Here is a 17,410-nt window from a genome sequence, read left to right as displayed (position 1 = left end):
CCTGTACTCATTACAGCAAATGAGAATGTCCTTGGCTGTTGATGACCATTAACCCTTTTCCTCCTCCACAGGGTGCTTTGGACGGGCTGTTCCTGGGGTGCCTCCAGCACAAGTAACAGAAAGGCACAAAATACTGATTTTTATCTTGCAGGCACACCCACACCCTCCTTTGTTGTATCTTTTCAGCTTTCTTTACAGTAGCACCAGATAACTGCAGCTGCTGTGTTGGCCTTTTCCTTGTTAGGGCAGAATTCAGTGCTCAGCTGGCACTGTGAGCTACAGCGTGCAGAGCTGTTGTGCTCTGTCACATGAAAACACCACCTGGGCACACAAACCCCCCATTATTCTGTTTGCAGCCTGAGTGTTTTGCAGGGCTAGTGCTGCCCCATTAAAGCCAGTCCCCAATTAACAGCACGTCAGGTGATGCCCAGGTCGGGGCTGGCAGCACAGGCAGGTGCAAGAAGGAGTGTCAGTGCAGCCCCCCTGCCATTTTGGCTCCCTGGACACTGTCCCAGGTACCAGGTGAGGAAAGAGGAGAACTAGGCTTCAGATAGGGGTGAAAGGGACATGGGGTGCTGGTCAGCAGTGATTGGACATGAGCCAGCAGCCTACCCAGGTGGCCAAGATGACAAATGGCCCCTGGCCTGGATCAGGAATGGTGTGGGCAGCAGGACCAGGGCAGGGATTCTTCCCCTGTGCTCGGCACTGGTTGGGCAGCACCTCGAGTGCTTTGTTCAGTTCTGGGCCCCCAATTTAGGAAGGCTGTGGAGGGGCTGGAGCGTGTCCAGAGAAGAGCAGCAAGTCTGGTGAGGGGCTTGGAGCACAGGTGAGGAAGGGCTGAGGGAGCTGGGGGTGTTTATCTGGAGAAAAGGAGGCTGAGCACAGACCTCATCTCTCTCTTCAGCTCCCTGAAGGGTGGCTGTAGGCAGCTGGGGGTCGGGCTCTTTGTCCTGGCAGCCGCCGACAGCACGAGAGGAGCCAGCCTCGAGCTGCACCAGGGGAAGCTCAGGTTGGACAGCAGGAAAGAATTCTTCACTGACAGAGGGACTGGGCACTGGGATGGGCTGCCCAGGGAGGTGCTGGAGTCACCATCCCTGGAGGGGTTTATAAAAAGACTGGACGTGGCACTGAGTGCCATGGTCTGGTTGTTAGGGCTGGGTTGAACTCGATGATCTCAAAGGTCTTTTCCAGCCTGGCTCAGTCTGTGATGCTGTGGTTTAGGAGCATCCCCAGAAGAAAGGGTGCATGTGCTTTCTGGGTGTGATCAGAGAGCTGAAGCTGCTCAGGGTGTCTTTGGGGAGCCCCGTGGCTCACACAGGCACCACCCAGCCCTGTCTCCATGTGAAGCTGTGGCTGGGGGTGGGCTCGGGGCTGGCAGTCCCCAACCAGGCTCTCCCTCACAGGGGACCTTGGCCAGGGCCAGGGACAAGGCACAGAGACATGGATGCAGGAGAGCAGCATGGAAACACAACAGTTAAACACAAGAAGCAGAATTTTCCTTCTTCCCCTGATGCCTGTGGGCAGTCATCCTGTTGTGATGTCACCTGCTGGTGGAGGGTGACAAACCTTGTGTTTGTGACGTCACTGGGGCTGTGTTGTGATGTCACCTCCCGCACTGGCTGTGCTCGGGCACTGGCAGGGCCAGCGTGGCTCCAGCCTGGACTGCTGGCCAAGCAAGGCTGGGAGGCCTGCAGAGTCGAGCCAGGTGTCTCCTGGAGCGGTGTGGAAGGCTGCGGGCTGTCACTGGGCTGTTCCCTGCCGGTCCTGGAGCATCACTCCATGTCCCGAGCCCTGCCCGCTCTGGGCAGCCGGCAGCGCGGCGCTCGCAGCGCTGGAGGTGAGCTCCGAGGGGAAATGCTCCTCACAGGGGCTCGGGGAGCAGGGGGGCTGTCCTCGGGGGGCCTGAGCCTTTCCTCCTCCCCTCTGTGCCCCACGGCAGCCAGCGGCACGGCCTCTCTCCATTCTGCAGTGCGGGACATGCTTTGGGAGCGCTACAGAATCACAGAATCACCAAGGCTGGAAGAGACCTTCAAGATCCCCACGTCCGGCCGCGGGCCCAGCACCAGCTCCGGTGCCAGCCATGGGGAGCCTCCTGTCCTTGCACCTGCCCGCGGCCCCGCCGGGCGAGAGCAAGGCCACGCAGACGGAGTGGAACTGCCCGGTGTGCCACAGCGTGCTCAGCGACACGGCCGCGGTGCCCTGCGGCCACCAGTCGTGCCTGGGCTGCCTGCTGCGGCACACGGCCAGCAGCCCCACCTGCCCGCTCTGCGCCGCGCCCGTGCTCAGCGCCCGCTTCTCCGTGCAGGACCGCAACGACTTCCTGCAGTGCATCCTGATCCCGCCCCGGGAGCCGCCGGGGCCCGGCAGCTGGGCTCGCCGGGCTCTGTTCCGCCTGGTGTACGCGCGGCCCCCCGGCCCGCCCGCAGCGCCCGCCCCGGCTGAGCCGCCGTGCGCGGGGCCCGAGGCGGCGGAGGAGCTGCCGGCCGACCTGTGGGCAGAGCTGCTGCACGGCCACGAGCAGCTGCTGGAGCCCGTGCGGCCCTGGCTGCGGCAGAGCCTGGACGCCATCTACGGCCCGCAGTGGTGGGAGGCCCGGCAGGTGGAGAGCATCGCGCTGTCCACCCTGTGCATCTGCGGCCCGGACAGGGCCGGGCTGACACACATGCTGCGGGGCTACCTGGGCGACTACACCGCGCCGCTGATCCGCGGCCTCATCCACGTCACCGTGCACCGCTGCAGGGACGCCTGGCTGCGGCGGCGCGCCCAGGCTGCCCCCGAGGCGGGCGAGGAGGAGGAGGAGGAAGAGAGCCCTGCGGCCAGCGCCGGCTCCTCCTCGCCGAGAGGGGCCCCTGCCCTCGGCCTGGCTCGGGACCCCGCGGGGCTCGGCCTGGGGAACTGGCCCAGCGAGCCGGAACCTGCCCTCCCCGGGGGTCCCGGGCGCCCCCCGGCCGCGCCCGCTCCGGCGGGGCTGCAGCAGCCCCGGGCCGGGCCGCGGCAGGACGCGCCGGCTCCCGGGCCCTCCGCGCTCCGGTGCGCCAGGAGCCGCCGGCCCCGGGCCAGCCGGCGCTCTCAGAGGAGGAGGGCTCACAAATGCCGGCACTATTTGAAGCTCAGAAGAGGGAAACCAAGGAGAAGATAGAAGGCTGTTTCCTTGACGCAGTCCCCCCTTCTGCTGGGGTCCTTTCCATCGCGCCCACCGTCGGCCAGGCTCCTACGGCCCTGTCAGATCCTGCCAGACTGCTGGAGAAAGATTCCTGTGTCACGCTATGCCAGATAAACTTCCCATCACCTTTCAGAACCCTTCAGTCAACTCACTGCTGGCATATCTCAATTTTTGTGATGGGAAATCACCAGTCCTTTCCAAGCAGGGACCTGGGGATTGTCCAGGAGCCCCTGGAAGGGCAGGAAAAGTCAAAGGGCCAAAGGCGATGTCCCCGTCTCACTCCCACGGCCAAGCAGCCTCTGCTCAGGTGTGGGGTTTACGGATGCCCTGGGCAGCTCTGACATAAGGGCGCGGATCGAGACTGGGAAAAAGGCAGGCCCAGGCCGGCAATGCGGGAACGCTGAGGCCGGGAGGACCTCGGGGGGGTTTTGTTTCGCCAGGCGGCTCAAGGGGCCACGGAGGAGCAGCCGCAGGAGACGGAGGTGCTGGGAGGGTCGGCACTGTCCTTCAGCCGCACCAGGCCCCGGAGATGGCACTGCCACGGGGTGGATCCGCAGCCGGGAGGCGCTCACCGTGTGCCAGCCCCGAGCAGGGACGGTCACAGCGGCACGGCCATTGCCGTGCGCACCCCGCAGCCCCTCACGGCCGCCATGGCTCCCGTCACCCGCCTGCCCCGGGCCGGGCTGTCAGCCCGTCCGGGCATCCCCAACAGATCCCGGAGCGCTTTCCCAAAGGCGCCGGGGAAGGGCCCAGCAGCGAGCTCCGCCCGCTCCGCCCGCTCCGCCCGGCCCTGCCCCGGCCCCTCCCTCCCCCGCGCGCCCGGCCCCGGGGGCGCGAGCCTGGCGCGACGCCCGGCGCTGATTGGCTGCCGCGCGGCCCGGAAGCGGAAGTGGCGGCGGAAGCGGTGAGACGGTGGCGATGGCGGCGGAGCTGGAGCTGGCGGGCGGGCAGTGCCGGCTGCGGCCCTTCTCCTGCGAGCTGGGGCTGCTCTCTCGGCCCGACGGCTCGGCCACCTTCCTGCAGGGTCTGTGGGGTTCCCCATCCCATTATCCCATCCCATCCCGTCATCCCATGCTGCAGGGTCTGTGGGGCTCTGCTAATTGAGGCTCCCTTTCTTTCCTCACTGGGACTTATTTTTCCAGCCTTCCCCTCCTGAGAATCTCCTTCCATGCCCATCCTGGCTCCTCTTCCCGGGGCTACTCATTCCTTCCTAGCCCTTCCCGCAGGGTCTGTGGTGCTGCCCCTCCCAGGCTTCCCCTTCTCTGCTGCCCAGAGCTCCCCTACTGCCCATCCCAGGGCTCCCCTTCTCCCCTCGCTGGGATCCCGTTCAGCCCTTCTCACAAACTGCCAGGGGCTCCCGGTCCCAGGTGCGGCCTCCTCGCTGTGACATCTCCTCTCTGTGTCCCCAGGTGACACCTCGGTGCTGGCAGGGCTGTACGGCCCCGCGGAGGCCAAGCTCAGCAAGGAGCTGCCGGACCGGGCGGCGCTGGAGGTGCTGCTGCGCCCCAAGGTGGGGCTGCCAGGTGGGGATCCACTGTCCTGTCACTGTCCCAAAACGGGTTCTTTCCCCCAGAGTGCAAGAGTCAAGGTATTTGGTTTATTTACAGGTCTTGATTTACATTTTCTGGGTGGTAGATCCACAAATCCAGCACAACCACACCCCTTCACCATTTACACGTTTTATCAAACAAAAGCATTGGTATTTGTGCGCTACAAGTTGCCCAATTGTCTCAGTAATTAGTGCTCTCCCCGCTGCTGGGTAACGAGCCTCTCACACTAATTACTGCCACGCTCAGTGTCTCTGGGAACGGGCGGCGGCTCCTGGGCTCGCTGCCGGGGCCCTGCCCTGCTGCACTCACCCGCTCCCTGCACGGCTGCTGCGCCGGCCCGAGGGCTTTCCTCCTTACCCAGGGACTCGTGCCAAACGTCCTTGTGGCCATCAGCCCTGCCTGGCCCGTGCCCACCGGCAGGGAAATGCCTCTGGCCGGGCGTTGCTGGCCTCCCCAGGCCCAGAGCGCTGAGGGCTGGCCGGCCCTGGCAGCTCCAGCCAGCGGGGATTTGTCTTTCCGAGGCCTGGACACCACCGAGAGCTCGCTGGCCGCTCGCTCCCAGGGGTCCAGTCTCCTTTCTGAGGCTCCAAAGAGCCCAGAGCTCAAGCACCAGAGGGGTTTCTGGGGGAGCTGTGACACCCTCCTCATTGTGCAGGCGTGCTGGAGCGCAGCCGGGAGCAGCTGCTGCGGCAGACGTGCGAGGCCGTGGTCCTGGGGGTGCTGCACCCCCGCACCGCCATCTCCCTGGTGCTTCAGGTGCTCAGCGATGCTGGCTCGGTATCCTTTCCTTTGTGGGACGGCTCTGGGGGGTCTGGGGGCAGGGGGACTCGGAGCTGTTGGTGCTGTGGGGTCCCTTGACACCCCCCAGCTGCTGTCCTGCTGCCTGAACGCCGCCTGCATGGCGCTGCTGGATGCGGGGCTGCCCCTCGCCACCCTCTTCTGTGGTGTCACCTGCGCCCTGCAGCCCGACGGCACCATCCTGCTGGACCCCACGGCCCGACAGGAGCAGGTGAGCCCTCGGGGGGTGCCCAGCTCGGCGTGTGCCCTCCGAGCCCTCCTGACCCCTGTCCCCACAGGATGCCCGCGCCATCCTCACCTTTGCCATCGCCAGCAGCGAGAGGAAGGTGCTGATGGCCACCACCAAGGGCAGCTGCTCTGTGGAGGAGGTGAGGAGTTTTGGGGGGGGGTTTTGGGGTGTGGGACTCCCTCACAGTGGGACCCTCACACCCACCTCTTCACCCCGGTGCTGTGCAGATGCAGCAGTGCCTGGCCGCAGCCCAGCGCGCTGCCGACACCATCTTCCAGTTCTACCGCGACTCCGTGCGCCGCCGCTACTCCAAGTCCTGAGCTGGGGACACCCCGCGGGCAGCTGGACTGGCCTGGACCCCCAGCCCTCAGTAAAGGACTGCTTTTCCCTCCACTCTGCCTCTTGAGTCCATCCGGTGCCGACAGGGTGTCCTGAGAGGGGCAGACACAGGACAGGTCTGGGGATACGTGTCCTGGTACCTGCTGGCTCCTGTGACCCCGGTGTGGGGACGCACGGACACGCCTCGGACACTTCTGGTACACCCAAGATGGCGGTACAGCTGGTACCGGCGCCCCGGAGCGACCTTCCGAGCATGGCGGCACCACAGCGTGACACACTTGCATGTCCTCTTGGGCGGGGCTTGTAGCACCGCGACCAATGGGGAGGCGGTGTTGGGCTAAACCCTGAGGGGCGGGGTTTGACCGCGCATCTGCCCGCGCATGCGCGGTGGGTGTGGGCTGAGGAGGGTCAGTGTGGGAGCAATAACGGGGGGCCCGTGGGGTGTGGGTGACACCAACGGGTCCGAGGGGAGGCGACAGCGCCCAGCAGTGGGGGATATGGGCCGGGATAGCGGGGTTCAACGAGGCTTTGGGCTCCGTAATGGGGGGAACCGAGGGGTGCAACGGGGGGGTTCTGAAGGATATGGAATTAGGCTGTAATCGGGGTGCCAACCCCTACTACATAAAAATTACTTTAAAAATTAAAACAAAAATAAACCCCACAGTAAACCATGGCTGCCCCCACTAAAAGAAGCCCCTCAGTAAATGCAGAGAAGTCGCGCTGAAACGCAGTGGGCAGAAAGACGGAGCTAGGGGGAAACGGGGTGTGTGGGGGCTCCTCACGTGCTCTCCCACGTGACCGGACGCGTTCCTGCCCACGTGACGCGGCGCTGACATGGCGGCGGCAGCAGCGCTCCGGAGCCGCCGGTTCAAGTGGTCGCTGGATCTGGGGGCGGCGCCGGGGGCACGGTGAGGCCCGGGGGCTCGGTGAGGCTCGGGGTCGCGGGGGGGCCGGGACACCGAGAGCTCCCGCTCACCCGCCCCACTGTCTCCAGGCCCCGCGGAGCCGCCGAGGGCCGCGGCCCGCTCGGGTTCGCAGACCGGCAGCTGGGGGAGGGCGGCGTCCACGAGAGCGACAAGATCCTCATGGAGAAGGTGTGAGGGGGCAGGGGCACTCCGCGGGGATGGGGGGGTGTCCTGTGCCCCCACACAGCCCGGTCGCCTCTGCCAGAGGGGTCGCTGCCGTCGGGGGTGCTCCCTGGCCCGGGTACTCCGCGCTCTGGCCCTCCCGGCGTAGCCACCGGCCCGGGTCCCCAGGGGTGGTTCCTGCTCCAGATAAGAGTATGCCCCATATGCCGGATCGCTGCAGGGACCGGTCCCTGCCTCAGCCTCCGCGTGCCGGTGGTCCTTGCCCCGGATCCCTCCCCTGTCCCGGCCATGCAGGTCCCCCCAGCCCCGGGCAGGCATGACAGAGGGTCCCTGCCCTCGGCCCCCGAAATGCCGGGTCCCCACACCTGCTCTGGGCTTCCCAAATGCCGGGTCCCCACACCCACCCTGGGCCCCCAAGTGCTGGGTCCCCACACCCACCCTGTCCTCTGTCGTTGCAGCGCTGCTGGGACGTGGCTCTGGCGCCGCTGAAGCAGATCCCCATGAACCTGTTCATCATGTACATGGCCGGCAACACCATCTCTATCTTCCCTGCCATGATGGTCTGCATGATGGGCTGGCGCCCGCTGCAGGCCCTCATGTCCCTGTCTGCCAGTGAGTGCAGCCCCTGCCCGGGAACAGCCCCCTGGGTGTCCTGCAGCCCCTGGGTGTGCCACAGCCCCACATGGGGACAGCCCCCTGGGTGTGCCACAGCCCCCTGGGTGTCCCACAGCCCCCTGGGTGTTCTGCAGCCCCTGGGTGTCCCACAGGCCCCTGGGTGTGCTACAGCCCCTGCCTGGGGACAGCCCCCTGGGTGTGCCACAGCCGCCTAGGTGTCCCACAACCTCAAGGTCCCCATGAATTTCCCATGGGCCCCTGAGCCCCCCAGGTGTTCCCACAGCCCCCCAGGTCTCCCATAGCCCCATGGACAGCCAGATGTCTCTCACAGCCCCACGGTCACCTCCACATCATTCCCCTCTGCCCAGCACTCCCCCTGTGATGCTGCCCATCTCCCATGACCCCTGTGCCAGCTCAGCGGCCTGGGGGTCACTGACAGGCACCCCAACCCCTCTGTTCCCCCCAGCACTGAAGGCCCTGGAGAGCTCAAGCCGGCGGGCACTGCAGGGTCTCGTGTTCCTGGTGGGCAACGGGCTGGGGCTGGCACTGGCCCTTTACAAGTGCCAGGCCATGGGGCTGCTGCCCACCCGCCCTTCCGACTGGCTGGCCTTCGTCACCCCCCCACAGGTGAGCCCGGGGTCCTGGGGACACCCTGCAGAGTCAGGGGCCACACACCCAGGTCCCCCCACTCATCCCTTCCTCTCTCCCCTCTCTTGGCAGCGAATGGAATTCACTGGGGGGGGCCTGATCTTGTGACCCTCTGCGACCACCCACCAATAAAGGCAGTGGCAGGATGGTGACATCGTTTCTGGGGGCAATTCTGAGGGTTTGGGGACTCAGCCCAAGGCAGCACTGGGTTGGGGTTGGGGGCAATTCTGAGGGTTTGGGGACTCAGCCCAAGGCAGCACTGGGTTGGGGTGAACCAAAAAACGTTCATTGGGCTGTACTGGGACCGCCAGGACCTGCAGTGGGAGCACTGGGAGCTTTGGGGACATGCACTGGAGCTACACACAGAGCCACAGGACCCATACTGGGAGCACTGGGAATGTACTTATGGTCCACACAGGGAGAGCTGCAGCCTGAGGCTGGCTCTGTACTGCAAGCACTGGGTTCATACTGGGAACACTGGGGATCATACCAGGATCTTGATTTGACTGTAGGTCATGCTGGTGTCATACTGAGAGCCCTGGGAACACACTGGGATCCTGCCTGAAGGGCTGTGGCTCACTAGCATTGCACTGGGAGAGCTGGTGGTGTGTGGGAAGCACTGGGCACTTACTGGGGCTGTGGCAGCCCATACTGGGATTGTGCCAGGAGGCCTGTGGTGCCAGCCAGTACTGTGCTGGGAGCACTGGGCCCACACAGATGGTGCTGGGTGTGTCCATGCTGCTGGTTTCTGCCACATTTCACCATTTTACTTTGGTAGTTTCCCCATTTTGACTACTATTCTCACCACTTCTTGCCCGTTTTTGCCCTTTTCCCATGTTATTTCATACTTTTTTTACCCATTTTTCCAGTAATTTCTTCCACCGTTGCTCCCAGTTGCAGTGGCTCCATTCCAGCAGGGACCAGTGCCTCCCAGTGTAGCCTCATGCTGTCTCCAGTACTTTGAGTGTGATCCAGGACTTCAGTATGATGTTATCATGGTCTAGAGTCCAATCCCAGTATATCCCACCAGCTCCCAGTGCCTTTCCACACCACCCCAATCTTCCCAGTGGCACCACACTGCACTGGGGGCCTGGGATGGGCAGGACCTCCCAATGCAGTCAGTGGACACATGATGTCACCTCACTCGGCTGACGTGGCTGTGGCATGTCCCAGGGTGTCCCAGGGATGGGCACTGCAAACCTCCCTGGGCACTTCCAAAGCCTGAGCTCCCTTTCCATGGGGAAATTCCTGCTGCTGTCCATCCTGAGCCTCCCCTGGCCCAGCCTGAGGCCGTTCCCTCTCCTCCTGTCCCTGTTCCTGGCAGCAGATCCCAAATCCCCCCGGCTGTCCCCTCCTGTTACCATCAGTGAAAATAAATATCCCGAACTGCAGTGCAGCATCAAGCAGCATCCACTCTTCATTCAGCTGGAGGATGAGGGGCTGTCTCCTCTGAAATGTGGTGCTTGCTGAGCACAGAAAAGGCTCCTGCTCCAGGGCTGTATTTCACATGTGTGCTCACAGGTTGTCCCAGAGCAAACACACATGTGGTTACTATCTCCCTGATGTCATTAACACGTTCCCTCCCACCAGCACGTGTTCTCCTGTCCCAGCTTTGGTGGTCCCTGATGGCCAGTGAGCCCACAGTTGTATCTGACCACTCAGTGAACTGGTGCTACTGTGCCCAGTTAGGAGAAAGGCTGGCCTAGCTCATTAATTTGTGAGGCTTTAAATCAATGGAGTGTAGTTTCTTACTCCTTTCCTTGGTTAATGTTTATTGTACTTTTAATTGTGCACTTCCATAGTCTAATGATTTTGCTAAATGATCATTGTGTTAACCCAGCAGGTGCAATCAGTGCTTCCCATTGTCAGGGAGTTGTGCAGAGCTGGAAGGTCCTCCTGAGGCTCCTTTTCTCCAGGCTGAGCCCCTTTCCCAGCTCCCTCAGCTGCTCCCGGTGCTGCAGCCCTGCAGATGGAGCAGTGCCAGCACTGGGGACAGTCACTGCCCTGGGCCTGCTGCCACGCTGTCTCAGATAGAGCCCTTGTGCCACTGGCCTTGGCTGCGTGGAGTCACATCCATGAGCTACTGCTCTGGTCTTGCCCAGCAGCTTTCCCACTCTTTCCAGCTGTGGAAGTGCCCCTTCCAGACGTGTCTCCCAGGGGACACACTAATGCAGGGTCTCCCTCCCCCTGTGTCTACCTGATTCCCTAAAGTTTTGGCAAGGCCACGCTGCTCCCGTTGGAGCTCAGACACCACTGATCATCCTGGCACAGCAGTCACAGCAGGTGAGTCCCTGGGAATGACACGGCCTGCCCTGGGAAGGGACCCCTGTTAGCAAAACCAGCGGCCTGCAAGGCATGGAGACACAAAGGTGGGTTACAAGTGGGAAGAGCTTGTGAAGACACACCTGGCTAGTGCTGGAAAATCAAACAGAGCTTCCCTGTTGGCAGGTGCACAGAACTGGGATGGCTGGATTGTTTGTGAGAAAGCCAAAGCACAGAAACAGCTGCTCTGAGGAGCACGAGTGCTTGGGCATCTCATGGATCTCACAAGGATCTGGGCTTGTGCTGGACCTAGAGACACCTTTGTGTCAGTGTGTAAACGCACCACATCCACCACAGCCAGACCCTGCTGTCAGGACTGTCCCCTGCATTGTCCCCAGCACCACATCCAGCACCTGGCATGGACATCCCTGGGCCAGAGCAAGAGGAAAACTCCCCTTCTGAGACAAGAGGGGGCAAAGCACCTTCCTCCCTGCAGCCACCAGCTCACCTGAGCTCAGGAATGCCCTGGATTTCATTTCCAGGGGAATCCAGGGCCACATGCAATGGATAATTTCCCTGGATGCAACAGGCACCTGAGGCTCCAGGCAGGGAGTCTCCAAGTGACGTGGTTATGTTCCCAGATTAAGCCCCAGTTCCCAAACATGAGCTGCACTTCCAGGCCCCCCCCTGCCCCAGGGCTGTGGCCCCACTGGCTGAGCCAAGGGCCGGTGATCCTGGGGAACTCCTGGCTGGGAGGCAGCGAGCTGCCCTGCCCTGCTACTGCCCTGTGACTCCCTGCACCTGGAAAGCACATCCCTGCCTGCAGCCAGCGCTCCTCTGCTCTGCCTCCCGTCCCTTCGAGGCGGTGCAAAGGGGTGCTGAGCTCGAGGCAGCAGCCAGGGAAACCATCCCAGCCAACTCCACCTTACCTAGTGATTATTAAAAATAAGGTGCAACCAGGGCCCAGTGACACAACTGCTCTTCCATTTATTTCAAATCAAACTGTTGGTGAGCTGGGTGCAGGGGACACTGGATGTTGCACACAGAGGAAGGTGAGGTGGGCAGCCGCAGCACACATGACAGCGTGTGCAGGATGGACAGGGGCTTTGTTCACACAGCACAGGGAATGTTCTGGCACGAGTCACTGCCTGACCACACCATGCAGCGTTGCATGGCCAGGATTCACCTGCAGGGACCACAGGTAGCCCTGCCCATGCTGCCTGCCCCGGGTCACTGCCGGCTGGACATGCTGAGGTGAGATGTTTCGGAACCATCTGGCGCTGTCTGTCTGCCTCTGACACCGTGTTTGATTAGCGCCTGGGGGAGAGCAGCTGCAGTTCGTTCCGCGGGCTCGTACGCCGGCCCGGAGGGGTCATATACTGTCCAGCTTCTTCAGGATGAAGGGAGCTGAGAGAGAAAACAATGCGGAGTCGAAGCGAGTCAGCGGCGAGCTGGGCAGCATCTGACCCCGAGCCCGGCCGAAACACCGCCCCCGCTGTGCCCGTGCCCCGGCACATCCCGCAGCTCCACACAGCCCGGGAGCGCGGGCCCAGAACGCCCCCGGGGCTCGGGCCCAGCCCGTCCCGGGGCCGAGACACCCGCTCACTCACTGATCCGCAGCAGTGCGACGTAGATGAGGAAATTGCGGACGGAGGAGAGGACGTCGCGGCGCATCTTCCGCCTGAGCTCCTCCGGGTCCATCTTGGGCCCCAGCCCCTCGATGCGGAACATCCCGGACGGAGCTCGATCGATCTCGAACCGGAGCTCGATCGATCCCGAACGGGAGCTCGACCCCGACCCGACCCGGCCCCGGCGCCGCTGGCGGCCACGCGCGGCGGAACCGCGTGACCTGGCGCGCTCGCGTCACATGACCACGGCGGGCGCATGCGCACGGAACGCGCGGACAGCGCCGCTTCCGCCCGGGCGTGAGGGGAGCGGGACAGGGACGGGCGGGAAGGAAACAAAGGGACAGGGACAGGGACAAGGGACAGCGACGGACCGGGGCAGCGATATGTCTCACGGGCCTTCTGTGGGCACGGGCAGGGCTGTACGGCTGGAGGGTGTCACAGCTCCCCCAGAAGCCCCTCTGGTGCTTGAGCTCTGGGCTCTTTGGAGCCTCAGAAAGGAGACTGGACCCCTGGGAGCGAGCGGCCAGCGAGCTCTCGGTGGTGTCCAGGCCTCGGAAAGACAAATCCCCGCTGGCTGGAGCTGCCAGGGCCGGCCAGCCCTCAGCGCTCTGGGCCTGGGGAGGCCAGCAACGCCCGGCCAGAGGCATTTCCCTGCCGGTGGGCACGGGCCAGGCAGGGCTGATGGCCACAAGGACGTTTGGCACGAGTCCCTGGGTAAGGAGGAAAGCCCTCGGGCCGGCGCAGCAGCCGTGCAGGGAGCGGGTGAGTGCAGCAGGGCAGGGCCCGGCAGCGAGCCCAGGAGCCGCCGCCCGTTCCCAGAGACACTGAGCGTGGCACTAATTAGTGTGAGAGGCTCGTTACCCAGCAGCGGGGAGAGCACTAATTACTGAGACAATTGGGCAACTTGTAGCTCGGCCCGTGCCCACCGGCAGGGAAATGCCTCTGGCCGGGCGTTGCTGGCCTCCCCAGGCCCAGAGCGCTGAGGGCTGGCCGGCCCTGGCAGCTCCAGCCAGCGGGGATTTGTCTTTCCGAGGCCTGGACACCACCGAGAGCTCGCTGGCCGCTCGCTCCCAGGGGTCCAGTCTCCTTTCTGAGGCTCCAAAGAGCCCGGAGCTCAAACACAAACACCTAGGGGAGGTGTGACACCCTCCAGCCGTGCAGTTCTGCATGCTGGCAGCACTCCAAGCACAAGAAATGCTGCCCGAGGTGGACACCAGCTCTAGGGATGCCTGAGAGGGGCAGGCGGAGCCGTGTGGCACCATCAGCATCCCCACAAGATGCCTGGGCTCTGCAGCCAGTCAGATCGGTAGAGAGCGGGATTTCTCTCAGTTAAACTGCCTGTGACCCGAGGCAAAGGCAATTACAGAGCAGCTGCTCCCACTGTGCCAGTGATTACAGGGCTAATTGAGCTTCCCTGGCTGCAGGCCTGAGCCAGGTGGCCAAGGAGCAGCGTTCCCAAAGCACCCCGCAGTCACAGGACGTTCAATCCCAGAGCCTGCTGCCACAGAGCGGGAGCCTGTCCCAGTCACACAAGATGTAGCACTGCCCTCCCGAGAGCTTTCCAGCAGAGTCCCAAGGGAAAGCAAAACACAGCTGCCCAGATCCCCTGCTGACACCAACTCATGGCTTGCACCAGCTCCAGGAAACCTCATGATTTACTCTGACAGGTGGCTCTCTCCAGGCTTTGCTAGCAGGAACAGACTGGCAGGTTCCGAGCCCATTCTGGCAGAGGACCAGCCAGTCTCATCATGTGTTTTGTGCTTGCTGTTCCTCCCAGCCTCGCTTCCTGCTGGAAAAGCAGGAGAGGGGCTGTTTTCCTGAGCATTGCTCTGGAGGAGATGAAGGAATGTGAGCAGATGTGGGCAAAACCGAGTGAAACACGGCACATTATTGAGCAGAGACTGCAGCAGGGAGGGGACAAAAGTGCTGCTAAGGAGCAGTGCAGGTGAGGCTCTGCCAGGACAGGGACTGGGGAGCTCATGCCACAAGCTGTTCCACTGGAGCCACCCCATTCTGCTTGTCTCGTAGTGAGATGGAGGGATGAGAAGCATTTCTTGTGGGAGATGTTCCCGCTGGATAGGCCGGAGACTTCAGGTGTGAAGTGACTGGCAAGGGAGAGAAGGCCTCTGCTCTGGGCTTTGACACTGTCCTGAGCTGTCCTTGAGATGTTTGCGGCAGCTTTCCAGAATTCCCTCAAACCTCCGAACTCCAAAGCTTGGACAGTTCATACCATGTCTATAGTTGCAGTCAGTCCCATAATTACAGGAGAATATTACCTTCCATTCCCTGGAGCTACAGGAAGATTACGACCCACTGACCGGGCGCTGCCTTGGGGTGTCTGATCGGAGCACGGCACGACACGTGTGTGGCAGGTGACAGCGTGAGAAGCTGACAAAAGGTGCAGACATTGCCACAGGGGCAGCTGGACCTCCCAAGTGGCTACAGAGCAGTGGTGTGGACAGAGCCCAGATTGCACAGGTAGGTAGCTGGAGAGAGGCACTGCAGGCCTCCAGGGGCAAGACCAGAACTTCTGAGCAACTCTGTCAGTTGTAGCACATAATGAGAGATTATACCAAGGTAAAGCTGTCAGAAATAATGAATTATACACAGATCTTTAAAAAAAACCCCACATGAAAGCAATAGGCTGTTCCCCTGGGAGGAGACTGAGCAGACAAAGGAAATACAAGGATTGGAAGGAGGGTCAAGGAATGTGAAAAGGGATTGCAGAGATGTGCAGATGTTGTGCCAGTGCTGTGAGGAGGAAGCAGCCAAGCAGCCCTGTGTGTGATCACACTGCTGCAGCATTAAACCACAGCTGTTTTGGCCATGGTGGTACCAAAATCAGTTGGTCAAATCCCTAATAACAATGGAGCATTAAGAACCTGCCATTCTTTATTGGTTAGATGCACGAGGGGACATCTTTGAAATACCATGTATGTTGAGCACAGAAAAAGCTCCTGTATTTCTGTTACAGGAAATATTCTGATTCTATATTTTACAGACATGTTCATTTATTTTCCTAGAATAGGCGTACCTAGGATAGTCATTTCCCCAAAATCATTAGCTTATGTTCCCTTCCCGTTGCTTGTGGATTCTTCCATCCCAGGGGTCTCTGGGTGGTCACAGACCCCAGAGATGCAGCTGAGCACTTGAGGAACTGGTGTTACTTTCCAAACTTGGAGCTGAGCTGGCATAACTGGGCTGGTGACTCTCCTGTTCCTCTTGGTTAATGTTTGACGTGATCCTACAGAATGAGCATTGTGTGGTTCCATAGGACAGTGGGTTTTGAAGAATAGCTATTGTATGAGCCCACGAGGTGTGCAAACAGCTCTTCCTCAGGCACCAGCAGGACACACATCACACCTGCTGTCCCTGTGGGAGTGTGGGGAGGCTGGAGCACTGCCATCCCTGAGGACATCAGGGAATGGGCTGAAGGCCCAGCAGTGCAGTGTGGGTGCATCTGCTGCTCTCTGTCACTTCCTGCCATTGCTTAGAAGCAGGGTCACCTTTTTCTATCTGAGAGCTGAGTGACTAGGTGACACAGAACATGAATTTCCATTGGTTTACAGAGCAGCCTCGCAGGTTCACTCCACACACCAGCTGCTCAGAACCACGTGAGTCAAGGAGCATTCCAGGTATGGAGGACAGGCACAGTCTGACTGCTTCCTTACCCCAAGGGCAAAACCAGCTTTGGTTATGGCTGCTTCTTGCCATTGCTGTGGGTAATCTTTCTGGAACACTGTGGGATCTAGGTGGAAACAAGCTCCACTAGCCAAGGAATGGAGCCTGCAGGTGACATGCTGGGTCGGCTACAGTCGAGAGGGGATGGCTGGGCAGAGCTGCCTGGGAGTCTGGCAGAGCCCAGACACTCCTCCTGAAACTCAGACTTCTCTCCCCACTGTGTTCCCCTACTCCCATGAAGTCCTGGTCAGACACAGAAATAGCCCACAGAAATTAAAACTTCCCTGATAATTCTTTTTGAGGTTCCAGTCAGATTTCTAGGATCCAGGAACTCACCAAGGTGGACTGATTCTCCTAGATGGCAGCACTCTGCGGAGTGGCCCTCCAGGCACTGTCCAGTGGTGTTTCTCCAGGCTGCTCCTGCATTGTGGAGGTGGCTCATTGGGCAGCTGGAAGGACAGCATGCCTTCCTCCTGGGAAAGGCAGCGTTAGCCTGGCCTGGCCCCTTGGCATGCACTGGTGAGACATGGAGGAGCACCAGGCACCTCCAGTCCTCGGAGCAGCCCAGGCTGTTTGTCAGAGATGCCAACAAAGGCGTTCCAGAGGGCCTGGGCAGCCTGGCGGAAGCACCACGGAGAGGCAAAGCAGGTGATGCTGGAGCCTTGGTGCTGCTGCCACAGCCAAGGAATCAATATTGGTACAGCACTAATGGCAGCACCTGGCTTCGTGCCCACGGAGAGGCTTCCTCCGTGTCTGCCCGGTGAGGTGCAGCTCATCCTCCTGCCAGCCCCAGGGCTGCACAGCCCCGCTGCTCCAGAGCCGCGCTCCAGCCCCGTCACAGCGGAGCACGGCCGCTCCTGCAGCCTGCAGGTGCCTCCCGGCTTCCCAGGCTGCTGTCGGGGCACGGTCCCTGCTGGGCACAGGACGGTCCCTGCTGCTGGAGAGGAGAAGGAGCAGCAGGACAGGGCTCGCTGACAGCTCTGGCTCTGCCCACGGCCTCTCCACCTGTCTGGACACCAGGGCTCAGCAGCACCCGTGTGTGACACGGGAAACCACGGAGCTCTCCTGCTCCTCCTGTCCCTGCCATGTGCCCCACTCGGGCCACCATGGCTCCGTACCTGTGGCAGTTGCTCCCCACGGCTGGAAGGAGGCCGGCACAGCACCCACCCCAGGCTAGCATGGAGGGGCTGTGCCAGTGCTCCTGCCTCCCCCTCTGCTCCTGCCAGGCTGCTGGACTGCCCAGGATGGGGGATCCAGCCCAGGAGGCACAAGGAGCCAGGCTGAGCCCTGGCTCACAGGGGTCCTGCGCACAGGGGCTGACACTGGCAGGGTGCTGTGTGTCCCCAAAGCCACTCTGTCACTCCCCTACTCAGATAGGCAGGAGAGAGGAGATACAACAACAGGCTGGT

General features: G+C 61.8%; 4 protein-coding genes and 1 long non-coding RNA gene across 7 annotated transcripts; 4 read left to right on the top strand and 1 right to left on the bottom strand.

The window, feature by feature from the left end:
* Positions 1–37: 37 nt before the first annotated feature.
* Positions 38–3,305, top strand: LOC147647958 (uncharacterized). Of its 2 annotated transcripts, none has more exons than XM_086868825.1 (2): positions 38–1,837; positions 1,970–3,305. In XM_086868825.1, exons 1-2 carry the CDS (start codon positions 1,601–1,603, stop codon positions 3,137–3,139), a joined length of 1,407 nt encoding a protein of 468 aa, XP_086724951.1. In that variant the 5' UTR covers positions 38–1,600; the 3' UTR covers positions 3,140–3,305. The 2 variants fall into 2 exon arrangements, with proteins under 2 accessions (XP_086724951.1, XP_086724949.1); XM_086868823.1 differs by having other exon boundaries at positions 1,940–3,305.
* Positions 3,306–4,036: 731 nt separating this feature from the next.
* EXOSC5 (exosome component 5) lies at positions 4,037–6,133 on the top strand. The gene is made up of 6 exons (XM_023944724.2): positions 4,037–4,187; positions 4,573–4,686; positions 5,369–5,490; positions 5,582–5,722; positions 5,790–5,879; positions 5,968–6,133. The coding sequence occupies exons 1-6, from the start codon at positions 4,082–4,084 to the stop codon at positions 6,058–6,060; spliced, it is 666 nt and encodes a 221-aa protein (XP_023800492.2). The 5' UTR covers positions 4,037–4,081; the 3' UTR covers positions 6,061–6,133.
* Positions 6,134–6,470: 337 nt separating this feature from the next.
* Positions 6,471–8,582, top strand: EMC4 (ER membrane protein complex subunit 4). 2 transcript variants are annotated; one of them, XM_086868828.1, is made up of 6 exons: positions 6,471–6,486; positions 6,744–6,987; positions 7,074–7,173; positions 7,626–7,779; positions 8,249–8,409; positions 8,503–8,582. In XM_086868828.1, the coding sequence occupies exons 2-6, from the start codon at positions 6,914–6,916 to the stop codon at positions 8,536–8,538; spliced, it is 525 nt and encodes a 174-aa protein (XP_086724954.1). In that variant the 5' UTR covers positions 6,471–6,486; positions 6,744–6,913; the 3' UTR covers positions 8,539–8,582. The 2 variants fall into 2 exon arrangements, with proteins under 2 accessions (XP_086724954.1, XP_086724955.1); XM_086868829.1 differs by lacking the exons at positions 6,471–6,486; positions 7,074–7,173.
* Positions 8,583–11,659: 3,077 nt separating this feature from the next.
* Positions 11,660–13,176, bottom strand: TOMM5 (translocase of outer mitochondrial membrane 5). Its single transcript, XM_023944725.2, has 2 exons — positions 12,303–13,176; positions 11,660–12,099 (listed from the first exon to the last, which is right to left on the bottom strand). Exons 1-2 carry the CDS (start codon positions 12,421–12,423, stop codon positions 12,065–12,067), a joined length of 156 nt encoding a protein of 51 aa, XP_023800493.2. The 5' UTR covers positions 12,424–13,176; the 3' UTR covers positions 11,660–12,064.
* Positions 13,177–14,707: 1,531 nt separating this feature from the next.
* On the top strand, positions 14,708–16,181 carry LOC111941648 (uncharacterized). Its single transcript, XR_002870174.2, has 3 exons — positions 14,708–14,798; positions 15,890–15,955; positions 16,073–16,181. It is a non-coding gene; the product is annotated as an uncharacterized LOC111941648 (long non-coding RNA).
* Positions 16,182–17,410: the final 1,229 nt, after the last annotated feature.

This window comes from Cyanistes caeruleus, chromosome Z (assembly GCF_971803275.1).
Source record: "Cyanistes caeruleus chromosome Z, bCyaCae1.hap1.1, whole genome shotgun sequence".
Classification (NCBI taxonomy): domain Eukaryota; kingdom Metazoa; phylum Chordata; class Aves; order Passeriformes; family Paridae; genus Cyanistes; species Cyanistes caeruleus.
This window is presented reverse-complemented; position numbering and strand designations above follow the sequence as displayed.

What these genes read in the sequence shown, in the direction of transcription:
- EXOSC5 (XM_023944724.2), top strand. Translation starts at nt 4,082, where the DNA reads ATGGCGGCGGAGCTGGAGCTGGCGGGCGGGCAGTGCCGGCTGCGGCCC. An exon ending in CTCGGCCACCTTCCTGCAGG is followed by an intron (nt 4,188 to 4,572) that starts GTCTGTGGGGTT and finishes CTGTGTCCCCAG; the next exon opens with GTGACACCTCGGTGCTGGCA. An exon ending in CCACGGCCCGACAGGAGCAG is followed by an intron (nt 5,723 to 5,789) that starts GTGAGCCCTCGG and finishes CTGTCCCCACAG; the next exon opens with GATGCCCGCGCCATCCTCAC.
- LOC147647958 (XM_086868823.1), top strand. Translation starts at nt 1,601, where the DNA reads ATGTCACCTCCCGCACTGGCTGTGCTCGGGCACTGGCAGGGCCAGCGT. An exon ending in CGGCGCTCGCAGCGCTGGAG is followed by an intron (nt 1,838 to 1,939) that starts GTGAGCTCCGAG and finishes GCCCCACGGCAG; the next exon opens with CCAGCGGCACGGCCTCTCTC.
- TOMM5 (XM_023944725.2), bottom strand. Translation starts at nt 12,423, where the DNA reads ATGTTCCGCATCGAGGGGCTGGGGCCCAAGATGGACCCGGAGGAGCTC. An exon ending in CGTCGCACTGCTGCGGATCA is followed by an intron (nt 12,100 to 12,302) that starts GTGAGTGAGCGG and finishes TTTCTCTCTCAG; the next exon opens with CTCCCTTCATCCTGAAGAAG.
- EMC4 (XM_086868828.1), top strand. Translation starts at nt 6,914, where the DNA reads ATGGCGGCGGCAGCAGCGCTCCGGAGCCGCCGGTTCAAGTGGTCGCTG. An exon ending in CCTCATGTCCCTGTCTGCCA is followed by an intron (nt 7,780 to 8,248) that starts GTGAGTGCAGCC and finishes TGTTCCCCCCAG; the next exon opens with CACTGAAGGCCCTGGAGAGC. An exon ending in CCTTCGTCACCCCCCCACAG is followed by an intron (nt 8,410 to 8,502) that starts GTGAGCCCGGGG and finishes CTCTCTTGGCAG; the next exon opens with CGAATGGAATTCACTGGGGG.